The 25328-nt window shown below is 34.1% G+C and overlaps 2 protein-coding genes across 4 annotated transcripts; both read left to right on the top strand.

Moving 5' to 3' along the window:
• Positions 1-4948: 4948 nt before the first annotated feature.
• LOC107809363 (putative GPI-anchored protein At1g61900) lies at positions 4949-9226 on the top strand. Its single transcript, XM_016633971.2, has 8 exons — positions 4949-5074; positions 6159-6344; positions 6454-7059; positions 7337-7582; positions 7722-7733; positions 8210-8353; positions 8492-8542; positions 8864-9226. Exons 1-8 carry the CDS (start codon positions 4996-4998, stop codon positions 8932-8934), a joined length of 1395 nt encoding a protein of 464 aa, XP_016489457.1. The 5' UTR covers positions 4949-4995; the 3' UTR covers positions 8935-9226.
• A 2217-nt stretch (positions 9227-11443) lies between these two features.
• Positions 11444-18036, top strand: LOC107809364 (protein DETOXIFICATION 40-like). 3 transcript variants are annotated; one of them, XM_075223389.1, is made up of 7 exons: positions 11444-12060; positions 12650-13206; positions 15317-15373; positions 15464-15702; positions 16470-16588; positions 16798-16884; positions 17816-18036. In XM_075223389.1, the coding sequence occupies exons 1-7, from the start codon at positions 11725-11727 to the stop codon at positions 17879-17881; spliced, it is 1461 nt and encodes a 486-aa protein (XP_075079490.1). In that variant the 5' UTR covers positions 11444-11724; the 3' UTR covers positions 17882-18036. The 3 variants fall into 3 exon arrangements, with proteins under 3 accessions (XP_075079490.1, XP_016489460.1, XP_075079489.1); XM_016633974.2 differs by having other exon boundaries at positions 12650-13281; positions 16470-16583; XM_075223388.1 differs by having other exon boundaries at positions 12650-13281.
• Positions 18037-25328: the final 7292 nt, after the last annotated feature.

Raw genomic sequence — 25328 nt, 5'->3', positions numbered from 1 at the left:
TGGTGCCACTTTAACTTGTGCTGAGACTTCAGTCAAATCCTTTACCAATCCAATGGCTTCATCTTCATGTTCCTTTCTCTCAGAAAGAACGTTAGTTTCATCAAACACTACATACACACTTTTTGCTACACACAAAGTTTTTTTATTGAACACTTTATATGCTTTGTTATGTGAAGAATATCCCAAGAATACTCCCTCATCACTTCTGGGATCAAACTTACCTAGGGAGTCTTTTCCATTATTGTGCACAAAACACTTGTATCCAAATGCCCTAAGATGGGATATATTTGGTTTTCTCCCTTTAAGTAACTCATAGGAAGTCTTCTCTACAAGAGGTCTAGTCATGCATCTATTGATAATGTAACATGCAGTGTTTACAGCCTCTGCCCAGAAGCTGTGGGGCAGTTTACTAGAAAGAAGCATATTCCTAGCCATGTCTTCAAGAGTCCCGTTCTTTCTTTCAACTACTCCATTTTGTTGAGGAGTCTTAGGGGCTGAGAAGTTATGATCTATACCATGCTCATCACAGAATTTAGCAAACTTAGCATTTTCAAATTCAGTTCCATGATCAGAACTAATGGATGCAAGTTGATTACCTAGTTGTTTCTGAGTTTTTCTTACAAAAGCAACAAACATGTCAAATGCTTCATCTTTAGATGTTAAAAATAGTACCCAGGTAAATCTAGAATAATCATCAACAAGTACCATTACATATTTCTTTCCACCTCTGCTCATGGTTCTCATTGGACCACAGAGATCTATATGGACCAGTTCCAACGTCCTGGTTGTGCTTACCATTTTCTTGCTTTTGAAGGATGATCGTACCTGCTTCCCCCTTGCATAGACCTCACAAATTTTGTCTTCCTTGAACTTGATGTTAGGTAACTCTATCACCAAGTCCTTAGAGACTAATTTGTTTAGCTGATTAGACTAGCATGACCAAGTCTTTTGTGCCACAGGAGGGGATCATTATCCAACACACTTAGGCAGGTGAGTTCATTTTCTAAAAGAGTAGATAAATCTACAATGTAAATATTATTAACTCTTTTTCCCCGCAAAACAATCTTATCAGTGGTAAGGTTAATCACAAAGCATTTAGTAGAGGTGAATGCTACAAGGTTACCTCTGTTATACAGTTGTGACACACTGATCAGGCTGTATTTCAAGCTATCTAGCAAATAGACATTCTCAATGGAGTGAGAGTCTGTTTTACCTACCTTTCCAACCCCAATAATCTCATCTTTCTTCCCATTTTCAAAGGAGACATTACCTCCCTTTAAGTCCTCAAGTGAAAGGAACTGGTTCTTACTTCCAGTCATATGTTTTGAGCAGCCACTATCCATGTACCATATTTGGATACTTCCCTTCACTTGGACCTGCAAAAATAAATCAAGGGTTAGTGTTAGGAACCCAAACTAGTTTGGGTCCCTTTCTATAGGCAAAGGGATAAATCAGATTCCTTTTAGCCCACCCTGACAGCCTATTTTTCTCTTGAACAAAAACTTTGTTCTTTTGACTGGCCTTTTCTTTTGCATTACATTCATTTTTGTAATGGCCAGTCTTGCCACAGGGTGTGCAGATTTTGTTCTCAGGGAGAGTGAGGTAATTGCTTTTAGGATCCCACTTAGGTGTTTGAGTCCCATAACCAAGTCCTCTTTTGTTACTACTATGATGTTCTTGTAGCTAGGAAAGTGTATCAAAAGCCATGTTCCATTTGCAAGTTCTGTCTAGTTCATGTTTTACCTTCCCTAGATCTTCTTTTAAGACCTTTATCTGCTCATCATTCCTATACAATTCATCCTTCATTTTTCCTAAGTTTTCTTTTAGGGTGAGATGTGTGTGGTCAACTTTCTTCCTACCTATTCCTAGTTTCAGTTTTAAGTTCTCAGACCTAAGTTCTAGGACACTGGTATCACGTTTAAGAACTTGGTTCTTCAACTCAGCATTTTTACCATCACTCTCATTAGCCCTAGACTCTAGATTTCTACACTTGGCTTTTAGGATCACACATTCCCTAGATAGATCTTCCTTCTCACTGTTAATTATCTCAGACTCATCAATGAAGTTTAACAATAGCTCAGACAACCTTTCTTTAGACAGGAATTTAATCTTGTCTTTGAGATGAAGGATACTTACCTCTTGTTCATCATCTGATTCTCCGACGGCCATAAGTGCTTGCTCATCTCCAGCTTCATCTTCTGAGTCCTCATCTGATGTTTCTCCCCAAGCAGCAACCATAGCCTTTGTTGATCCTTTGTTCCTTTTTGGTTGAACTTGTTCCTTCTTCCTGTTCCGCCCTGTCCTTCTTCCACTCAATTTCCCATTGAGGACAGTTCTTGATCATGTGGTCAGTCTTACCACATTTGTAGCAACTCTCGTTGGTCTGTTTCTCAAGAAACCTTGGTTTGTTGAAGGTTTTACCTCTTGAAGAACCTTTTCCTCTCATCATGTACTTTTTGAAATCTCTTGTGATCATGGCCATTTTTTCATCCTCCAGATCTGAACCTTCAGCTATTCTGAGAGCCAGACTTCTTTCCTTCTTGGGTGCATCCATTTTCATGGTTTGCCTTCTCAGTTCATAGGCAGTGAGGTTTCCAATCAGTTCATCCAGCTTGAGGGTAGCAATATTCTTTGATTCCTGAATAGCGGTGATTTTGCTTTCCCAAGTCACTGGTAAAACCCTTGTCAAGATTTTCTCAACCTTGTCTTCTTCAAGGATAACTCTCCCAAGAGATTTAAGTTCATTTGTTTGTATTGTGAACCTTGTGTACATCTCCTGGATAGATTCTCCTTCCTTCATACTGAAATTCTCATATTGAGAATATAGCAGTGTTCCTCTTAATCACTTTACTTGAGGAGTTCCTTCATGAGCCACTTGTAAAGTGTCCCATATTTCCTTTGCAGTAGTACAACTTTGAATCCTGTTGTACTCGTCTGGACCCAGTCCACTCACAAGTCATTTCTTGGCCTTAGCATTCTTCTCCCATTTCTTCAAATCTTCAGCAGTGCAGTCAGCTCTTGTCTTTGGCACATCCTCTCCTTCAACATTCTTCTTTGTAGTTGCTAGAGGACCATCTGTGACTATGTCCCAGAGTTCATAGTCTTCTCCTATGATGTGATATCTCATTCTGTTCTTCCACCAAGAGTAGTACTGACCATTAAAGAGTGGAGGCCTAGCAGTGGATTGCCCTTCCCAGTTCCCAGGTGGTGCACTCATTTTGATCTTTTGTTAAGGTGTTAGCCTCTTCAAGGATAACCCGCTCTGATAACAATTGATATTTAAGCGTCAATACCACACAAGAGTGGGGGGGGGGGGAAATTTTGTGTGGTACCCAATTTTTGCTTAACTACTCTATAGAAGAACCTGGTTCTTCTAGGTGTTCCAACTACTACTGTTTGTGGAATAATAAATACAGAAAATAAAGAACACAAAGATTTTTACGTGAAAAACACCTGGCTCAAAAGGTGAAAAAATCATGACCTACTACTCAGTAGGATTTTTCCAAACTTTCACTAAAATCACTGAGCCAAAACAGCATTTACAAAAACTCTTTGTAGACCTAAGGATTAACTCTAATCCCGTTGTGGCACACAACCTCAACTGTTGCGACAACTTCAAGTTAGCTATAACTTGAACACTTTAGGTACCTAATACAATTGCTTCTATGAAAGCTGAAAGGTACAAAATTAAACCACCTACTACAATTGAACTAGAATAAAAAATAGACACAATAGAACTGGTTCTTCTATCCCGTTTAAGCAACTTCAGGAGTGCACACTCAAATCCCACATAAATTGCTTGCAAAATTGCCTTGCTCTTTTGCTCTCAATTTAGTTAACTTCTGCGTATGTGCATTACCTGTAAAAGAGAACAACACTGACATTTAATAGGTTAGCAATCAGAGTTTGATTAGAACTCAATTGCTGCTCTCCTATCGTAGAAGAGTTCATGATGATCTCAAACTCTAACACTATCTTCATCCTAGATTGTGTTCTCTTCATATAAGGAGACTTTCTCCCCTTATCCAATATGCAACCTTTTCGATCAGATCAGGAGATATTGCTGCTTGATCAGTAGGACTTATCTCCTTCACGTGCATCTCACATGTATAGGTTTATCATGACTGTGCTTCACAAGATGGATCTGGTCCATGACTGAGTTCTTTTTGTCATTCTTCAAAGCTTCACCTGTTCTTGGGCCAACAATTATAGATCTCCTTTTAATTACACGGATGATCATTCAACTTTTATTTTATTGGGCTAATTTTTCATCCAAAACAATGTGCAGTTTTAAGACTTAGTTTTAATTTTTAAACACTCATCATTATTCTAAGAAACTTAATTAAAGAAAAATGTTCCCGAGAAATCATCGTATACCCTCCATTATATAAAGACAAGTTTAGACTTTAGAGTATGAGGGTCAAACAACTTAATTCTCAGTGTCAATTTAAGATATAAATTATTCAAATTTTTGAAAAGCTACCTATTTAAACCTACATAAAAAGGTACGTACTATAAATCACAAAGATTAATAAGTATTTTAAAGAAAATTGTGATTAAAGAAAAAAGGACAGTCCCTTATACCCTTTCCCGCGCATGGGACGGAAATCAGACTGGTCAAAAATCGAAAGATGCTATGTATGGAGGAAACACCGTTTCTTCTCCTCAAGCAATCCAATCAGTTGAAGCTACCTTAATATGGCAGAATTGCCGGCACGTGACTCTAATCTTCATTTGAAAGCGAGAGCACGGCCACGGCCAGCTAGCTAGCTTTCCCTCTGTGTGAAACCAGCAGTACGTATTTCACTGCAAGAAAAGTCCACTCTTTTAGCTGTATTCACTAATCTTGAAAACACCCAGAACACAAGTAGCTTATTACTTAATTAAGCGTATAAAATACATAGTACCATATATGTTCATACTTTGAAATACCAATAACGTAATACGTATGTGTTCAGTGTTTACATATATATACACACGTATCCTTTGGCATTAATGTCAGTGATCAAAACTTGTAAAATGAGCACAGAGTCTCAAATTCTCCTGATTCAAGTCTCTCTAGTGTTGCTTTTCTGTAAGTAGTTTTTCATTTGTTCATCATTGTTCAATGCTTGATTAGATGTTGAATTGTTTAATTAAGGATGAAATTATCTTGATGCAAAATGAATTGTACTTCATAAGAATTTGAGTCAGTTTAGCCTTTCTAGAGTCATCAGCCATACATATATATAATTGGATGGCATTGTGTTCTTGAATTAACATCATGTTGTGCTTTCTTGATATTTGGAAGAGATAAATAAGCATTTGGTGTGGTAGCTTTTGTTTTCTTCTTTCCCTTTCTAGTTTTAATTAGATGCAGTGTTTGTTATTGGATTCTGCAATTCAAAGTTGATCATATTTCCCACGTTGAGAACTAGGATTCCTATCTGTTCTAAAGGAGGTTTTCTTTAAATCAAGATGAATTCAGCAAACAAGTCTTGTGCTCTTGGGGGAGGAGGATGGAGGTGACAAAATAAGTGTAGAGAATTTCTTCTACTACTTCTTATCTTATTTCTTCTTAAAAATTTACGAGTGTAGTACGTGTCTGAACCCTCATATGTTGTGCTCTTGTTCTACATTGTGACTGTTTAACAAAATTTATAATCTGAACCTCACTATCCTTGAATAAAATCCATTTCTTGTTGACAGAACCAATTCCTTACTATTTTGGAACTAATACACAGGTTCCATAAGGTACGTAGATCTAGAGAGTGTGTAAGCAACGTGACTACATGAGTAACTAATAATGCAGGTCTCTTCAACTTTTGGTGCATTAATAAGCATTTGCGCATAAGCAACCTATAAATCACGGGTTCGAGCGCTGGAATCAGTCACTGATGCTTGCATTAGGGTAGGTTGCCTATATTATACCCTCTTGGGATGCGGCCCTTCCCCGGACCCTGCGTGAACACGGGATGCTTCGTACATCGGACTGCCCATAGTGCATAAACAAGTTGGTTTTTTAAGACACCAAAATGATGATCACCTTCGTATTGGAAACAACATCTTGATGTGCATCACTGATTGAACTCACAGTCTTTTGGATTTCCTTTTGCTATGATATATTTCTTCTCATTGATGATCCGTTATTTATGTGATATCTACGAACTATGTCTCAGTTTCAGGAATTCATGGATATTTGTGCACGCAAGATAGTGATATTCCGGCCTCTGATTTGTTGAGGACAACGAATAATGATGCCTCTCCAAACATCTCACCTAGCAATTCTCCAGAATCTATGTTGCCGATGCAAGCACCTTCACCATTGATGCCATTTACATATACTGGTGTGCCAAAGTTATCAGGTATGCAACATATAGACTGATAATACCTCATAGGGATTGTGTACTACAAAATACCAGTGAGTTGATATAAGCTGGTCACTGATGAATGGTGCTGTTTTTAACTTTTCAGGACATTGTGCATTCAATTTTTCAGCTGCAGACACTATTTTGAGAACAGCAGCAACTGATTGCTGGACTTCACTTGCTCCATATCTTGCTAATGTGATGTGTTGTCCTCAATTTGATGCCAGTCTAGTGGTTCTTGTAGGGCAGGCTAGTATTCAATCACAAAGCCTCGCGCTGAACGCGACTCATGCTAGGCACTGCCTTTCGGATGTTGAACAGATTCTTGAAAGTCAAGGTGCTAGTGAGAAGCTTCTTGAGATTTGTTCTGTCGATCCCTCCAACCTTACAGAATCCTCTTGTCCTGTTATAGATGCTAACGAAGTCGAAAACAGTTTAAATACATCAGGTTTGGTGGCTGCTTGTGAAAAAATAGATCCAACTATTGAGTGTTGCAACCAAGTTTGCCAAAATGCTATATCTGCTGCAGCTGAAACTTTAGCTATCAGGCATAAAATTGTGACAAGCTTCAGTGGCTCCCCTATCTTGTCTGAGAAATCAACTCTTATAAGTGACTGTAAGAGCATTGTATTGCGATGGCTGGCCAGCAAATTTGATCCTTCTTCAGCTAATAGAATTATCAGAGCGCTTTCAAGCTGTGACATAAACAAATGTAAGTCAAATATTAAATTGGATGAAACTGTTGAGAACTTGGAAACTTTAGAATTTTGCCCCTTTAAAACACCTTATCAAATCATAAGGAACTAGAAGCTACATGTTGAATATCAAATCTGCGTAATTTGAAATTTGAACAATTGAACTCTGGCCTCGAAATTATTTTACCAAGGCCATGCATAAAGAGTTATCTTTAGTTTGGATACATATATTTTGAGATGATAAAATTAGGCATATTTTTGTTTTCTGAACTATTAGTTTGTTTGTGATGGTAGCCTGTCCATTGGTGTTTCCTGAAATAAAGGACATTACTAAAGAATGTGGAGAGGTAACGAGTAATCGGACATCCTGCTGCAATGCAATGGATAGTTACTTGTCGCGCTTGCAACAGCAGAGCTTCATTACAAATCTCCAAGCTTTAAATTGTGCTACATTGCTTGGAAAGAAGTTGCAAGAAGTTAATATTACTAGCAATGTTTTTGACCTTTGCCATGTAAACCTCAAGGATTTTTCTCTTCAAGGTCAGTTCCTTTGCTGTAGTTTTTCATCCTCAATGATTTTCTCTTGGTACTGATTATATTACTAACATTGTTTGGATGTTCAATTTGTTCTTACTGATGCTGAACCCTGGAATCCATTTGCCACGTACTGATGCACCAGTGGATGAAAAAGGTAATGAATTACTCTAAATTATAGGAATGTCTTTGCATCAACTAGATAGTTTATTTACATATTCCGAACAGCTTCTCTATATTGACCCCATGAAATGGCACTCCACTTAAAAGAGAAGACAAATGCAAGTAAATTGATTAGAAATATCTGATAGAATCTAGATTACTTGTTTAATCTTGATCCTCCAGATGTATGGGACATAATTCAGCAATCTGGAATTGGTTTTTTGACATATCATTCATTGCTTATATACACTATATTCTGGAGGCATGCATGTAGTTTAATAACACCGTTTACCCTATTGGATACAACATTGTTTAGCATATACAGTAAGACACTCTTAGCTTGGAAAAGCAACATGAATGAATTGATTTCTTTAGTATTTTCTTCTTCTTACAATCGAATGATATTTATGTCTTTAGTTTAGTGTCATTCATTCTCATGTTTGACTGATTTTTTTTTAAAATTTACTGTAGAATCGGGATGCCTGTTGCCCAGCTTGCCTACAGATTTAACATATGACCAGAGTTCAGGAATTGGCTTCATTTGTGATCTTAATGACAATGTGGCAGCTCCTTGGTCCTCAGCATATTCTGTTGCTGCTTCTACCTGCAACAAGAGTATGAGAAAACTTTAATAAAAAAGATAGAGAAATTAGCTTCCTTTACAATTGCAAAAAGATGTTACAACTTTCCTTTTCCTCTCCTTCTGTAAAACAAATGTCATTTAACTTTGATAACAACAAAATGATTTTGCAGCTGTTTCACTTCCAGAACTTCCCAAGGCAACATCCTCTCAGCTCAGTAAAGGTAGAATGTACAATATCTACAGCCTTGTATCTCTGAGTAAATTAGCTGTTACTACTACTATTACTACTACTACTTTTGTTTTTGGCTTAAGGCATCCAATATCCTGAAACACAATGGCTCGATTAATCCGGATTCACGCAGGGTAGAACTTGAATGTCATTAATCTGTTTTGTTCTTTTGGTGTCATAAATTTTCTAATGAAAAAAGTTATTTCCTTCAAATTTATATTTGACAATATTTAAAATGGGATAACTTGATGGCCCATAATCTGTTGGCAACATATAGTTATATCTAAATCTGCAAACTTTTATTGCATTTCAGGAATCAGCATCAAAGATATGGTGTATACCCTGATTTTTGTTTCATCAACGGTCATCCAGTTGCTCGTCTAAATCTTCTGGATTACTTGAATTTTCATCCAAGAACGATACTATACAGCATACATGTATACGACGCCGTTTGTATCTTCCGAAAGAAATCTTAGCACAAGGAGATTTGCAGCTCTTACAGGCATTATTCATCTATGATTCATCATTCTCTTTTTTCTTATATTGTTTGTCGCAATAAAAATATTGTACAGAGAAATCTTGGGTTGGCGATGATTGTATATACGTGGTGTATGTATTCACAGTTCAAATCTGTTACTTGTCTTGATCAGAAAACTAAACCTCTTTTTTTGGTTGACTGTTACGTTAACAGTAACAAAATTCTGGTTTATATACCAAAATTTAGAGAATGATTTGGCAATATTTACTAGCGCGTTGGCCATCTGCTCGTTATTCAGGCCACTTTTTAATCAGTTGAAGGAAAAATCATTACAACAGTAGCCAAAAGCCAATGCCATAATTTGGAAGTTAACTGAATAAAATGTCAACATTATTTCACGTACTTATTACTTACGATCAGAAAAAATACAACACACCCTTATTTCAGCATCTCATCACATCCCTATTAGATTCTACCAGCTTTAGGCATATAATTTTTTTAAGTAAATATTTTATATTGTCCAAAACAGAGTATCTCTGCACTCTCTAGCAGCTAGCAATACAAGTTGACAATTGACATACGGATTCAAGATATGTTGCATTAAGATATACTCTTTTAAGTTACTTTACAAGTTTCTTTTTTTTTTAATTACAGTCATTTGTCAGAGAGAATTACGAAGTTATTCTATTATAGATCAAGCAATGCATATATATCAATGATAAGTACAAAGTTAGTCACATTAAGAGAAAGTGAAAACGATTAGTACCACGTTACCTACATCCAAATAGAGCTGAACCCGTGACCCTAATTTTTCTGAAAAGAATCACTGCAAATAATATTCATCATTAGCTATAAAGAGTATTAACGTTAATTTATTATAAACCAAAAATAAACGCACATCAAATTTGGAAGACCTACTGCCCTTTCACGGGAATCCTGCACTGCCGTGCAGAGAATCTCCCACCTGCTCCTTTTGGCAACATTGAGCAAAATGTCTTTCATCTATTAAAAACACATATAACGAATCAAGCAAAAACAAGTATATAATGAATCGATGTCTTAAAATACAATTAATTTGTTGTTTTGACGTATTAAAGGAAATGGTACACTACATCAATTAGATTGACAAAATTTCCTTGATAAATTGAATTTTTAGATTTAGTATATATTGAATTATAGTAACAATTTAAGTTATGTACTCAATCATCAATTGCTGTTTCATAACATTGGAAAAGAGAGCTTTTATTACTAGTACATATTAATATGACCAACTAGGAATAATTTTGGATGGCATTCTGAACCATTTAGGGAAAAATAATTTTCTATAAAAAGAGTACCAGTAAGTTATGATCAATAGTGTATTAATAAATTACCCTTGACGTGGTTAAGTTCTAGTAAATTTATATCTTTTGGAAAAAAGCTATACTTATATAATTTATTTTAGTTCCTCATATTAATAACGATTTTGGTAAAAAAAACATTTAAATTATAAAAACAAAATCTTTTGGAAAACAACAATACCTACCTAATTTATTGTAAACGTTGTTATTTTAGTTCCTCATATCAATAAAGTTTTTGCTTGAAAACATTTAAATTATAAAATTAATATTTCAACATAATCTTTTTCTCCTCTTTGTGGAATTTGCTCTTTTACACAGTTAACACTTAACAAAAGAAGCTGAAATATATGTTACTTTACGGTTTATGCAAAAAGAGATTTGATAGGGAGTAAAGGCCGATTTATTATCCTTCCACAGGAGTTTGTAGCCATATATCTATTCAGTTTTCACCTTGTTAAATGATTTGAATATGGATTATCTTCATGTTGAGTTAACTTCCCATTCGGAAAATATAAAAATTCTGCACTCATAAGTATTTTTTTGGGTAATAAATGTAAATATTACCATTGACTTCCAAAACCATTACAAAATAAAGAGCACCTAAGTTCTAAATGTACGCTTTACGCCTCAACAAAATATAGTAATCCTCTAATTAAACTGTATATTTGGAATTAGCCTTCTACATTTTTGTGCTTTCTTTGATAAACTTAGCATCTCTACTCTTTCCTTAATCTCCCTTTTTATTAGTTGTATCGCCTCACTACTATGTACATTTACTTCACGAAACAACTTCCAATTCCTAGCTCTCCAAGTATGATATATTACTGCTGCATATGCGACTGCTACCAGTTCCTTCTTAAACACTTTCCGGTGTTTCTTTTTTATAGATTCATGATCTTTGCGTCAGCAACTTGTATTGTTATCCCCATTCAAGGGGAGGATTCCAGCTACTCTTTATGCAATGCTCAGGTGTTGGAAACCCATGCACACCTATTCAAGGAGTGTGATTGGAGTAAGTCACCCATAAGTATTAAATAAGATCAAATTTAATAAACTGACATGAGTGTAAGTAAATTTATCCTTTTTTCTTTTTTGAATTGCCAAGTAACTTTTACTGTACAATTATTATTGACATTGTCTTAGAAATATTTCCTATACAAATTATTCCATTAGTTGAAAAGATGCAACTGTGACAGCTGGTTGTTTTGGTATGTAAAATTTCCTACATCTCCAAATCCAATCGTCTATAAATTAAACACACACACACCCATTCTAATCAACTTCCACAAGTTCGCTCTTTTTCTCACTTTACATTCTCCACTCCATAGCTCCAGCTGCTGCCACCAGCCCACTACTATGACTTCCTCTAAGAACGAAGTTCACCAACCATTTCTAGAAAACAACGGGGCATCAGCTTTATCACCGTCTACAGAGCAAAACCATGAATCCAGTAGTGAGCTAGAGACGGTACTCTTGGACACTTCATTACCTCCCTGGAGTCGCCTGCGACTTGCCACGTGGATCGAAACGAAACTCCTCTTCTTCCTTGCTGCTCCTGCTGTAATGGTTTACATGATTAACTATCTTATGTCCATGTCTACGCAAATCTTCTCTGGTCACCTTGGTAATCTTGAACTTGCAGCTGCTTCTCTTGGTAACACTGGCATTCAAATCTTCGCCTATGGCCTCTTGGTATGACCCATAACGTTTCTTGTCTATGGTTTGCTTTTCTATAGTTCTTCTTATTAGAGGCGGATTCAGGATATGGATTCAGTATTTGACCGAATCTGTAACCTTCATTAGCAGATTCATTTTCTGTGCTTTTCCTAATCAAACTAGAAGTTACCGAGGAAGCATGCATAACACTAAATAGGGAGCCGCCTTTTACACCAGCTAGGCCTCAGATGTGAAATGGGTGCGTTTGTAATTTCATACATGAAGATTACAAACTCATCCATCTCCTTACCATTCAGTGGGGGTCTTCATTCTCTTTCTCTTACTTTCCCTACTTCTAGAAAAAGTTTTTGTTTTTATCTTTGACTTATTGTATTTTTTAAAATCACGGGTTCATATATGATATTTATTGCAATTTTTAGTAGATTTTTGTATATGAATTCATGCACCGCATCAAAAAGTTATGAATTCAGTTGACCTCTGTATTAGAAGGCTATGTGTATTTCGTGGAAGTATATCCTTTTTTTTAACCTTATTAGTCCTATGGGCTATGTATAGTTAGTGCTCTATTTAAATATTTTAATTTTGTTTGTTATTTTTTGAACAGTTGGGGATGGGAAGCGCAGTTGAAACACTATGTGGTCAGGCATATGGAGCAAGGAAATACGATATGTTAGGAGTATATCTTCAAAGATCAACAATTCTTCTCACTCTAACAGGGGTGTTACTAACTTTAGTCTACGTTTTCTGCAAACCAATTCTAATATTTCTAGGCGAATCACCAGAAATTGCATCAGCAGCAGCCTTATTTGTATATGGTTTAATACCACAAATTTTCGCCTACGCTGTGAATTTCCCAATCCAGAAATTCCTTCAAGCGCAGAGCATTGTGTTACCAAGTGCCTACATTTCTGCTGCGACTTTGGTGTTGCATTTAGTGATCAGTTGGGTTGCAGTTTTCAAGATTGGGCTCGGGTTATTAGGGGCGTCGTTAGTATTGAGTTTGTCGTGGTGGATCATAGTGATAGCTCAATTTGTATATATTTTGAAGAGCGAGAAATGTAAGCAAACTTGGAATGGGTTCAGTTTGAAGGCATTTTCTGGGTTGTACGGATTCTTCAAGTTATCAGCAGCTTCAGCGGTGATGCTATGCTTAGAGACATGGTATTTTCAGGTTCTTGTTCTTTTAGCTGGTCTTCTTGAAAATCCAGAATTAGCTTTGGATTCACTTTCTATTTGGTAAGACAAATATTTCCTACGTAATTAATAATATTCCCACATCACCCGATATATCTCGTTGTTGAGCATTAATTGTTGTGCTATAATGACTGTTTGAGTGTGGACAAAGGTCTTTGTTTTTTTTTTCATTGATTTAAATTTAATTGGAGGGTTTTGGTTCTCATTGGCCAAACTTCTTTACTCAAAAGTATTTTTTTTTTTTCTACTAAACTTTTAAAAGGAAAAAAATATCTTTGTGTAGAAGCAGACAAAATAACTTCTTCCCAACAACACTTATTTAAAAAATATTTTCGAGAAAAATATATTTTAAAGTAATTTTAAAAATTTGGTCAAACACTAATTGCTTAATTAATCAAATATAAATTATTTCTTGTTAAAAGTACTTTTTTAAAAGTACCTATCAAAATAAATTAATTTTAGAAGCTTTCACAAATATGTTATTAGACACCGCGGTAAGCCAAAATTTCTAGCCGTAACCACAAAAAACAGTTACTCCTAAAATATTGGAAAATTTTATTTTGTGTTTCATACAACTGACACTAGTTGTATGAGACAACTTTTTTGTCTCACATTTTTATGGACTAGATTTCTGTAGACCCAGAAGTGTAAAATTGAGATCTACAAATTTAGGAGACAAAAAAAAGTTTCATACAACTAGTTTAAATTGTACGAGACACAAAATAAAACTCTCTTTTTGTATGGAAAGCTGTGCTCTGTCAGTCGTCTTTCTTTATTTTATTATAGTTTTGTTTTACTTATCCTAGTGGACAAACTTTTGAGGTCTGCGTCTATGTTGTAGTAATAGACAAAATGGCTGACATTAATTCTGTGTTGTAGTAATAAAGAAAGATGGCTGACACTTTTGACGGTATTTCACATTTTCTATATTCTAGTGATAGAGAAAATTTGTCTCGGTCTATCTATATTCTAACGGAGAAAAGGGCTATTACATTGCAGTTTATCTATATTCTAATAGTAGTGAAGAATGGCTGATATATTGAGAGTCTATAATGTATAGTATAATAATATAATAGAGAGCAATGGTTGATACAGTAACTGCTTTCCATGCAATGGAAAAACTCCAATCTTTTTTCTCTGTAAATCCTCAGTACTGGAGTAAACAGAAAAACAAAATTATCATTGTGGCTAAAACTTAAGTAAATCGTAGTCTTTTACATTAAAACAGTAGTAATTGCCACAACTACAAAGTTGATATACTCCACATTTTGAGCCCACACAAAAGCCAAAAACATGCCTTTTTAAAAGACCTTTACTACCCAGAACACTATAGGCTGCAGCATAATGTAATACAAAGCAGGCAGCCCCATGTCACTGCAATTTTTGGCGTATTGTTAAAAAAGCACACACCTTTTTGGACTCTGTGTATTCTGTTGAAAAATTTCAAGTATATTTTATTCTCTCTCTTTCTTATCACCTTTGGTTTAACTTATCTTTGACAGAAACTTCAGATCAATGATTTGATCTCAATTTATAGTGCTTTTGTATAAGATTTTGAATATCCAAACTTTACTTTTAAAATATAAACTAACTTAATATTCTATTCAGCTTTTGAACTGGTTAAATTGACGCTCAATGAACAAATTTTCTTTATACAAATTGGTAAGAAGGAAATATATATTTGGAGAGACTAACAAATAGGAGTAATAAAGTTTGAAATATTTTAGACATATAATACTGTATATGGTACATCTATAATTTATAAGTTTTTTAATTCTATTCTTAAAAAGTTAGATGAACCAATATGTGAAACCACCGTAGATATTAGAGATAGTTTGAGTATCATAAATCATAGTAATAGATTATGCTTTGGGACATGAATGTTTTGTTAAAAGAGGTAAAAATTTCAAAAGTCTACCTATTTCCAACTTATTTAGTCATTTGCAACATGAGTCTGGAAGTAATGGCACATGTACGTATATTTGTTGCTGTTGTTAGAAAAATTCACTTTCGTGACAATTTTCAATTAGCTAACCCTGTTGTTTTTTTCCTTTATTTTGGTGGAAAACAACAAAAGCATGACAATTTCTGGTTGGGTTTTCATGATATCAGTTGGACTCAATGCAGCAGCAAGGTCAGTTTTAGTTTTCAATCATTTAAAGTCTATAAAAATGCTAAAACCATAGTTTATTGACATATTTAAATGTTAAATGATGATGAACAGTGTGAGAGTGAGCAATGAATTAGGGGCAGGGCATCCCAAATCAGCAGCATTTTCTGTTATAGTAGTCACAGCATGCGCTTGTATTATCTCTGTGATTGCTGCAATCACTATTCTTGAATTTCGTCACGTCATTAGCTATGCCTTCACTGGAGGAGAAGTTGTGGCTGAAGCTGTCTCAGATCTCTGTCCTCTGCTTGCTCTCACCCTTCTACTTAATGGAATTCAGCCTGTCTTATCTGGTAAAAGAGTTTCATTAAGCTTCTTACTCTGTAAATTCTTGAATATAGTATATTAATGCGCTACTAAAAAAAAGAAAAATATATTAAGTGGGAGTTGATCTATTTGCATCATTCCGCCTTCTTGGAGCATGAGTGCCAACAGTTAATACCATTTTAAAAAAAATATGTATATAAAATATCTAATTTTACGGAGAAACCATGGGTTCACGAAGATTTTGAACTTCCTTGACTACTAAGCTATGCTTTTGGGTTGTGTCAAAGAGATTCAAAACATAATATATAGAGGTAAAAGATAGATTTTGCCTTATATACAGTGTAATTTTTCGGCGTGAACCCCTTTTTGCCCCTTAAATCCGCCCATGTTCACGTGCCCCATAATCTTCCCTATAAATCCTCCCCTGTATTAGATTAGTGGGCGTTTGGACATAAGAATTGTAAAATTTCAAACTGGGTGAAAGTTAGAGTTGTGTTTGAAAGTTAGAGTTGTGTTTGGACATGAGTATAATTTTAGATTGTTTTGAAGTTTTATGAGTGATCTGAGTGAAAATTTTGAAAAACATCTTTTGGAGGTTTTCGAAATTTTTGAAAAATTTCAAAACAAAAATTGAAAATTTTATGGCCAAATATTAATTTCGAAAAAAAAAGTGAAAAAAGTCTTATGTCCAAACGGTCTCTTAAATTACTTTTGTTTACAACATGATTGACATTAATTTTGTTCTGGTGCTACATATTAGATTAAAGTTTATGTATTTATGAATGTTATATAGGTGTGGCTGTTGGGTGTGGATGGCAAACGTTTGTGGCTTATGTTAACGTGGGCTGCTATTATATTGTGGGAGTCCCGTTGGGTTCTCTTCTTGGATTTTACTTCAAATTGGGTGCTAAGGTAATTTTCAACACTACAACAACAACAACAACAGTTTCCAAATAGAACCCCGGCATCCTTCCCTCCAAGAACTTCCCACCTTGCTCTTGGGGAGACTCGAACTTACAACCTCTTGGTTGGAAGTGGGGGTTGCTTACCATCAGAGCAACCCCTCTTGTCATAAATTTGCTAGTCCATTCTAATAATGATATTTTTATTTGTGTATACAGGGTATCTGGTCAGGAATGATGGGCGGTACACTTATGCAAACAATTATTTTGGTATGGGTCACCTTTCGAACTGATTGGAACAAAGAGGTAAACCTCTCTTACATTTTTCCTTTTTCTTTTTCCTTGTGGCGTTTTGTAAACGTATTATCTTGATAGAAGCAGATTCCATAGCCACTACTTAGTCAAAAGTTTTCTGCTTTCTTGTATTTTTGTGTACGTCTAGACTCTTAGATGATGTTTGTATAAATGCTAGACCAACTTTCGTGGAGCTGTTTATTCAGTCAGAATCGAATTTAGGATTTAATGTTTTATGGGTTGGTGCAACGACCTCGAGTAAATTTTCAATAGTAGTTGAGTTCACGTTCAAACATTTATAAATTTTTAGTAAATTTTTCCAGCACATTTACACTGTTTGGACAAAATTTACTGGGTTCACGTGAACCCGTATGTGGGGAGGTGGATCCGCCCCTGTATCCAGCATTACTGAAGGGAGCCCTGAAGCAACGGTAAAGTTGTCTCGGAGTGATTTATAGGTCACAGGTTTGAGCCGTGGAATCAGTCACTCATGCTTGCAACAGAGTAGGTTGTCTACATTACATGCTAGCCTTTCCTCGAACCTTACGCGGGATACTTTGTGCACGGGGCTGCCTTCTTTTTATTTTTATTTTTATTTTTTATCCTTCATTACATTTCCCAAATGCGTTTTATCAGTGAAATGCAACTTCATTTGTTTTTCATGTAGAGAAGTATATGTAGATAGAGAATAATTTGAATTATGAGGATACCTTGAGTTTGACACCAAATTTGGAAACTTCTCCCTATATGGGCAGTCATTAGCGGTGAATGAAAGGGAACTTGACTAAAGGGTATTTAGTAAATAGTCTTTTTTTTTTGGTCATGAAAGACAAACATTGCATTAAACAGTAATGGCAAGAAAGCAAATACCATTGGTAAGTATGGAACATAAGTATTCTTTTCATTGAAATAATTGTATGTGAGTATATTTCATCAATTGCAGGTTGAAGCAGCTCAAGGGAGGTTGAATAAGTGGGAAGACAATAAAGAACAAGTTCCAAAGGAGTAGGAGAAGCTTTAATGTAAGGTTACATTTGCAAAAAAAAGTGACCAAATAGGAGACATTTTTTCAATGATTATCATGTTTTAAATTTGCCACGAGAAATTGTTAAATGACTTAAGTCGTAGATGATAGTTATCTCAATTGGCTAAACCATTTCAAAATGAAATGTTCCTTCTACAACTCCTTTTAATTTTATTTTATTTTTCGTTAAAAGAGAAATGCCTCATTAATTTAACGCCCAAAAGAAAACCCAGCTTGCTCTAAATCTAGGGCCGTGCATAATTTGGTAAATACCGAATTACCATGCCAAAATCGAAAATTTTGATATTTGATATACCGTATTTTGGTATTTGGTTTAAGTTTTAAAAAAAATTGGTATTAGGTATGGTATTTGATATTTTAAAATAAAATACCGAAATACCGATACCGTACCGAAATATATATTATATTACATAAAACACATATTATCAATTATAACATAAATATAAAAAATCTAAAATTTTAATTTTCCTTTATTCTCTAAGTTCATCAATTAACTCTAAACAAGTAACATGATATTTTTAATGACCAAATATTCTTTTAAGTACAATTTTCTCTATTTGGGTCAATATTTGCTAGTTTAGGATAAAATTTTTGTCAACAAACATTTCCAGTTTTGTATTTTTGAGTACTTTAATTAAGAATATTTGAGTCTATGGCTCTATGCACTAGTTAGTATTCAAATCGAATAAACCGAAATTACCGAACCGAATAAACCGAAACCGAAAGGAGAAAAATCGAACCATACCGAATTTAATTAGGTACGGTATTGGTATAGGATTTTAAGAAACCGAATACCGAATATACCGAACCGAAATGTCTAAATGTCATACCGTACCGACCGACGGACACCCCTATCTAAATCAATTGTTGTATATGTATACAATTACCAATCTATATTTATATTATATTATATTATATCATATTATACTAAAAGTGGGAAGCTCCTACCTCCAAAGTTAAATTACCATTTTACCCTACATTAAATTAATATCTAATTAATTAATTAGGACTACTAAGTCTAATTAAAGTTGAAATATGAACATGTCAATCGAATTTACTAAAATGTAAATTTACATTTCAATATATAATAAATTGTATAGTACATATATTAAATGTAAAATGTGAACAGACGGTTTTGATTTGAAAAATTGACGAATATATTTCAAAAGTTAATGTCATTTATTGTAATCTATTGAATTTAGAATAACTTTCATCTTCCATTATCTATGTGATTAATATCAGTCCTTAAAATGTGCATTGAATAGTTAACTCTTTCATCTTCTAACAATAATTACAAATTTATGAATATCAGCTTTTTCACTCATCTATTTACTTATTTAGTAAAAATTGTATGGGGTAACCACTATTTAAAGTGGTATTTACTTTTTATCCAGCATTTTTAGTGTTGAGCAAAAATAGCTACTAGTTTATTAAAATTAATATGAAAGGACGTTGTTACCCTTTCCTTCCCAAATGGAAGTACATATATCATAGGTTGGATAGATACACCATTTTCAGATTCTCTTTCTGGGCTATTCTCTGTGCATATTCTTCTTCCATTCCCAACCTCCATTTTCTTTCTTTTTCTTTATCGTCTTCTTCCTGTATATTTTGCTTTGTCTTTTGTTAGATGAAAAGTGACTCTTTTTTATGATCTCAGAAAAGCTATGCCAGAGTATGTAGTTAATGGAGAATGAGAGATTGAGTCAAAAGAAAATACAAGGACTACTCCTGAACACTGTATATAAGCAATAGAAATTCATTGTATTTTTTTTCAACTGAGTCTACTGCTGCTACTACTATACCTAATGTGCCTTGATATCCTATGGAGAGGGAATTAGGTGTTAAGTCACCTTTTTAATTCTCCTTCTCTTTTGACTTTTACCTGCTATAGTTTTTAAATTGGGTGAACTTTTAGTCAAAATGGAAGAAAAAAAGTGAATTTATCAGAAAAGGATAAAATATTTAAAATATCTGTATTTAAGTTCAAAAGTTAAAGGACACTTGGTCCTTAACTTCGAGTTTCAATTTCAAAAGTTAAGGACACTTGGGCCTGAACTTAGACTAACAAGCTCAAAAGTTAAGGACAATAGGTCCTGAACTTACAGTTACAAGTTCAAAAGGTAAGGACAATATGTCCTGAACTTAGGCTAAGAAGCCCAAAAGTTAAGGACAATAGGTCCTGAACTTAAACTAACAAGCTCAAAAGTTAAGGGCACTTGGTCCTGAACTTACAGTTACAAGTTCAAAAGTTAAAGACACTTGATCTTGAACTTAGACTAACAAGCTCAAAAGTTAAGGACAATAGGTCCTGAACTTAGTCTTACAAGTTCAAAAGTTAAGGACAAGTAGTCCTTAACTTAGAGTTACAAGCACAAAACTTAAGGGTCATGAAGTCCTGAACTTAGAGTTACAGGTTCAAAAGTTAAGGACATGTAGTCTTGAAGTCCTGAACTTAGAGTTCCAAGTTCAAAAATTAAGGACATGTAGTCCTGAAGTTAAGGACATGAGCAGTAGGGTATTTTCGGACACTTGGTCCTGAACTTTATGAGCAGAAGGGTGTTTTCATCTGGGCAGGTAAAGTTTATTAAAGCAGTGGCTAAAGACTAATGACATTTTAAACAGTGGCTTAAAAGTAAATACATGTGTTATTAGTGGCTAACCATGCACTTCCCCCTACTTATTTATTAGTTTTTCCAGCATATCATCTACAATTTGGCTTCGACTATGAACGTTGGGCTTCATTCCAATCGGTTCCTACTCGGTAATTATACACACACACACACACACACACACACACACACACACACACACACACACACACACACACACACACACACACACACACACACACATATATATATATATATATATATATATATATATATATATATATATATATATATATATATATATATTTATGTGTGTGAGTTAATGTGTGATACATACATATATATATATATATATATATATATATATATGTGTGTATATATATATATATATATATATATATATATATATATATATGTTATGAGTATTTTAAAAAATTAATGTATTAATTTTTTTAGTTACTCTCAAAAGGTTAACAATTTGAAAAGTTATAAACCAGGTTTATATGCAGGTATAATTTATATTTTTTAAATTCAATGAATTTATTTCCTTAGTTAATCTCATAAGATAGAAAAGTAATTTGAAAAGTTACATTTAATCTACAATTATAGACAAGGTTCATATGCAAAAGTAAAATGTGTAGTATTTGAACAGTCATTCCTACGGCTATTTAGGACCTAAAGTCGATAATGCAATAGAAGTCATGGAGATTTGTTAGGAGTTAGCTGGCAAAAGTTGGGTTCATTTTTTCTCTTTATCCCTAATCCTTGACCCATCTATTTCACTTGATATGTTATTTTTCCTCTTTTTTATAGTGTTGATTCTCATATTATTGCCTTAATAACGTTATTTTATGTGTGTGATATATATTTTTGTGTAGTGAGTACTAAACCTTGCTAATAAGAAGTTGAAGTGTTGTATAAAACGATGGCTTCATGGTATTTTTACGCACACGAATTTTATTTGTCTGATTATTTACCTCGATAAAAGATCAAATTTTTTGTTGAAAAAATAACTTAAATTATTTTTTATTTATTTTGTTGGTTAAATTCATCTCTATAACAAGATCTACGCTCTTGATAGTATCTCTTGAAAAGTAAGATCCTGATATTTAAAAAGTCATACTTATTGGCTACATATTGACCCCTTCTGTTATTGTTCAATTAACTGAACTATATGTAAATGTAATATAAATATTGAGCAAGATCTAAATAGGCTAATATTCTCAAATTGGTACTCCATTATCCCACTCTTCACATATTGATATCATACATGCACGTTTTAAGACACTAGAACACGAAAATTCCTAAGTAGTCCTATGATTTATTTAGAATGTAAATATTTGATTTCTTGTTGGAACAGGAGTATTGTGGCTATTAGTGTTCTTGAATATGTAGTAAGTTTTTAATATTCCCAAGTCCCAAAGTAGCATGAATAATTTGACCGAGCGTACAACCGAGGACTACGTCATGTATATTAATTTCATTGAGTTTCTGGTGCATACTTAACAAAGAATCTGATGATATGATGAAGTGCATAAGCTTGTGTTTTCCATGTGTGATCATTTATTATCCTTTTGAATATTTCTTTCTATATATATAGCTGATATACAAACAGCGTTTGTTTGAAATTATTGGCTTTCAAGGCAAGCAAGAAGCCAAGAAAGTTAATATTTTCATAACTTAAATAATTTTTTTTAAATAGTCAAATTTTTTATTTTCCATATAAGGGTTTTTTCATAATATACATGTGAAGCACGCGTATCAAATCATTTGCACAATAACATATTCATCTAAATCGTTTAATTCTTCATATTCATACGAACTAATGACATCCAATCATTTTTAAGTTCAACTACTAAATCACTAATCAAGGATCATATTATATGATTTTTATAATGTGAATTTATATATTATTCTTTAGTTTTTATTTTATTGCTCTAAAACATGTTTTAATAATCTTGTACGGTGTTTTTTTAAAAAAATTATACCAAATGGTCATGGTTTTCTTAAAATTTTGTACTAAATGACTCATGAGTTTTAAATATTTTGTACTAAATAACTTGAGATCAAAGGCGGATCCAAGATTTAAATTATATGGAATCAATCTTTAAGATTTTAGTATTGAATTCATTCACTTGTGGGATTACACTGAATTATTGTTGTTGTTTGTTTGTTTGCTTGCTTTATTGAACCCATTATATTTTAAAAGTTATGGATTCATATTACTATTTGTTACAATTTTAGTAAATTTTCGCACATAAATTATGCTCAACGTCTTACGTGAATCCGATACCATGCATAACGCTAGATTTGTCCCTTTTCAGGATACACGTGCAACGCACGTGGCGAGAAACTAGTTATATTAAAAGTAGGAACCTCTAAGTAGAAAAATCAAATTACTTAAATACCCTTATAATAATTTAAATAAAATTAATAAATAAAACAAATTATTTGAAAGGATGCAATTCTTCGGATTTATTTAATTAAATTTATGCAATACGCAAGATACCCCCAATTATAAAATGTCCCATAATTGTCCAAGGAGACAGGTCCCTTTGAATTCTTTTGCACCCTTAAAGATACACATATTAGAAGGTTCGTGACTGTTTTTTTTTTTTTTGGTCTCTTCTATGCTATCACCAGATTTCTACCCGTACAAAAAATGTTTCGTCGTAATCAAATCCGCCGCACGTTTAAGCGCTATCTTTCAATATAATGCTCCACGAAGAACTCTACCAATGCCATCCAACTTCCATGAGAAACAGATGAACATTAAAATTCTTTCTTCCGTTATTTTTTCTTTTTTTTCCCTGGACTTTCAAAAATTGATGTGGTGCTTCTTGGGCCATTAACAGAAAAATAAAACTTTCAAAAATGATAATTAACCATAGTAACAGTGTAAAAGCCATTCTCTTACTTTCTTCCTTATTTTCTTGTCTTCAAATATTCTGCCATTTGACATAACGAATAGCAGCACTAATTTCTTTTGTATCATTGTGGAATGGATACATCATACAAGGATCGGATAACATCATCACTAATTTCTTTGAAGAGTCATGCTTTGGAAATTGTTTAACCAAAAATCTGAGTTTTTGGTCAAAGCTAAAAAGAAATTCGGGTTACTGATAATCAGGAGACAAAAATAAAATACTTTTGAGAATGATGGTAAAAAAGCAAATAGATGTGTATTTCAATAAATTCTCAATAGTATTCTGTGTCCTTACAAATGATGATACTTCTTCCTTTTATAGATAATTCTAGGTAAAGGAATGAAGCCTCAGCTTTAATGATATAATCATGAGTAATAAATGACATTAAATAAGCCGTTATACAATCATTCCTATTAAATACCAATTTTGTAACGTATCAAGTATTTAATAATGAATTTGGACTCCTTTCTGTCATCAAATCTTTGTCTTCAATGCCTTCTAATCCGTTGGCTGTAAATAATTTAAATTGGTACGAGACTCGTATCTATACGTCGTCTCGTGCCTATTTAAATTCTTCTTCCCGTGGCTATCTCCATCCGTGCCTCTTAGTCAATTGCTGCGCTTTGACCATTTAACTAATCCACGTGTCATGCCACATCATCTTTAATATAAACTCAGCTTTTTCTCAATACAGATAGTCCCCCACTTTCCATTTTTTTATCAATTAAATAATTGGGAAGTGGATCTTCATGTAAAAGGAATTTTTGCCACAATTAATGCTCATGACAGTATTAACACCTCAGTAGTCTTTTCCATTTAATGTTCTGCCCATGTGTCATTTTCTAATTGATTCCGCTATTCATACCCTTTTTTCGAGACTTCTTCATTCTCACTATTTACGAAGTGATAGCTGCCTTTATTATAGGCTTTCCATCATTACACTTCTAAAGTTGACGGTTCCCATTTTACACATAACTTTTTCTTCCTTTGTCTTCTTCACAAATCTTCAGCACATACTTCCTTCTTAACAATGTCTTCTTCAAACCCTAACCGTAAAAAAGTTCCATTCTAGATCAATTCCCCAACGCCCCTGTTAGACACAGAAGAGGCGGAGGAGGTAGGCTTTGAACAGGGTTAGAATCTACACGAGGCGGCTCCTCTGGTTCTTCTTCAAGGAGTTCTATCCCAAAAGCCCCTTCTTCTAAAAGTAGAGAAATTCTTGATTCTTCTCAAGAACCCTCAGTTGATGATATAGTTCCCAACGATTTGTCTTTTGAAAGTGACAAACTGTCTCTTCAAAAACAAATTACAAATTTAGAAAAAGCCGATACTTACCCAACAATAGTAACCGAGCTTACAATCCCCACCATAAGAAGAGATTGTAACTGGAAGGATAGTCTCCGAATGTCAATTCCTTCCCCAAATCAAAGAATTTCCTCTTTTAGAAGTGGGTATTCTTCTGTTTATACTTACCCCTTCACTTTAGGTTTTAATCCTCCGATTGACCCAGTTATTCTCGATTTTTGTCGTTTCTTTACAATTTGTTTGGCCCAAATCGGTCCATTAGTGTGGAGAACAGTGGCTTGTTTAAGATATTTATCCTCCAAGGCCAATGTCAATTTCATCTTTTCTCACCTCATTCACCTATACCATCCTAACTTAATACGCCATGGGGTTTTTACCTTAACTGCAAGGAGCAAAAAAGTTTTGGTAAATCCTGAGGATGACAAAGATCGTGGATGGTATATCCGTTACGTTGCTGTTCGTACGGTGGACTTGATTGGCGAAACAAATATTTCCTTCCCTGAGAAGTGGAATTTTGAACGTAGGTTTCCTTTTATTTACCATACCTACTTTTGAGAATTTCAA

This window comes from Nicotiana tabacum, chromosome 10 (genome assembly GCF_000715075.1).
Source record: "Nicotiana tabacum cultivar K326 chromosome 10, ASM71507v2, whole genome shotgun sequence".
NCBI classification, from domain to species: domain Eukaryota; kingdom Viridiplantae; phylum Streptophyta; class Magnoliopsida; order Solanales; family Solanaceae; genus Nicotiana; species Nicotiana tabacum.
Note: the sequence above shows the minus strand (reverse complement) of the source record. Positions and strands in the feature narration are given on the sequence as shown.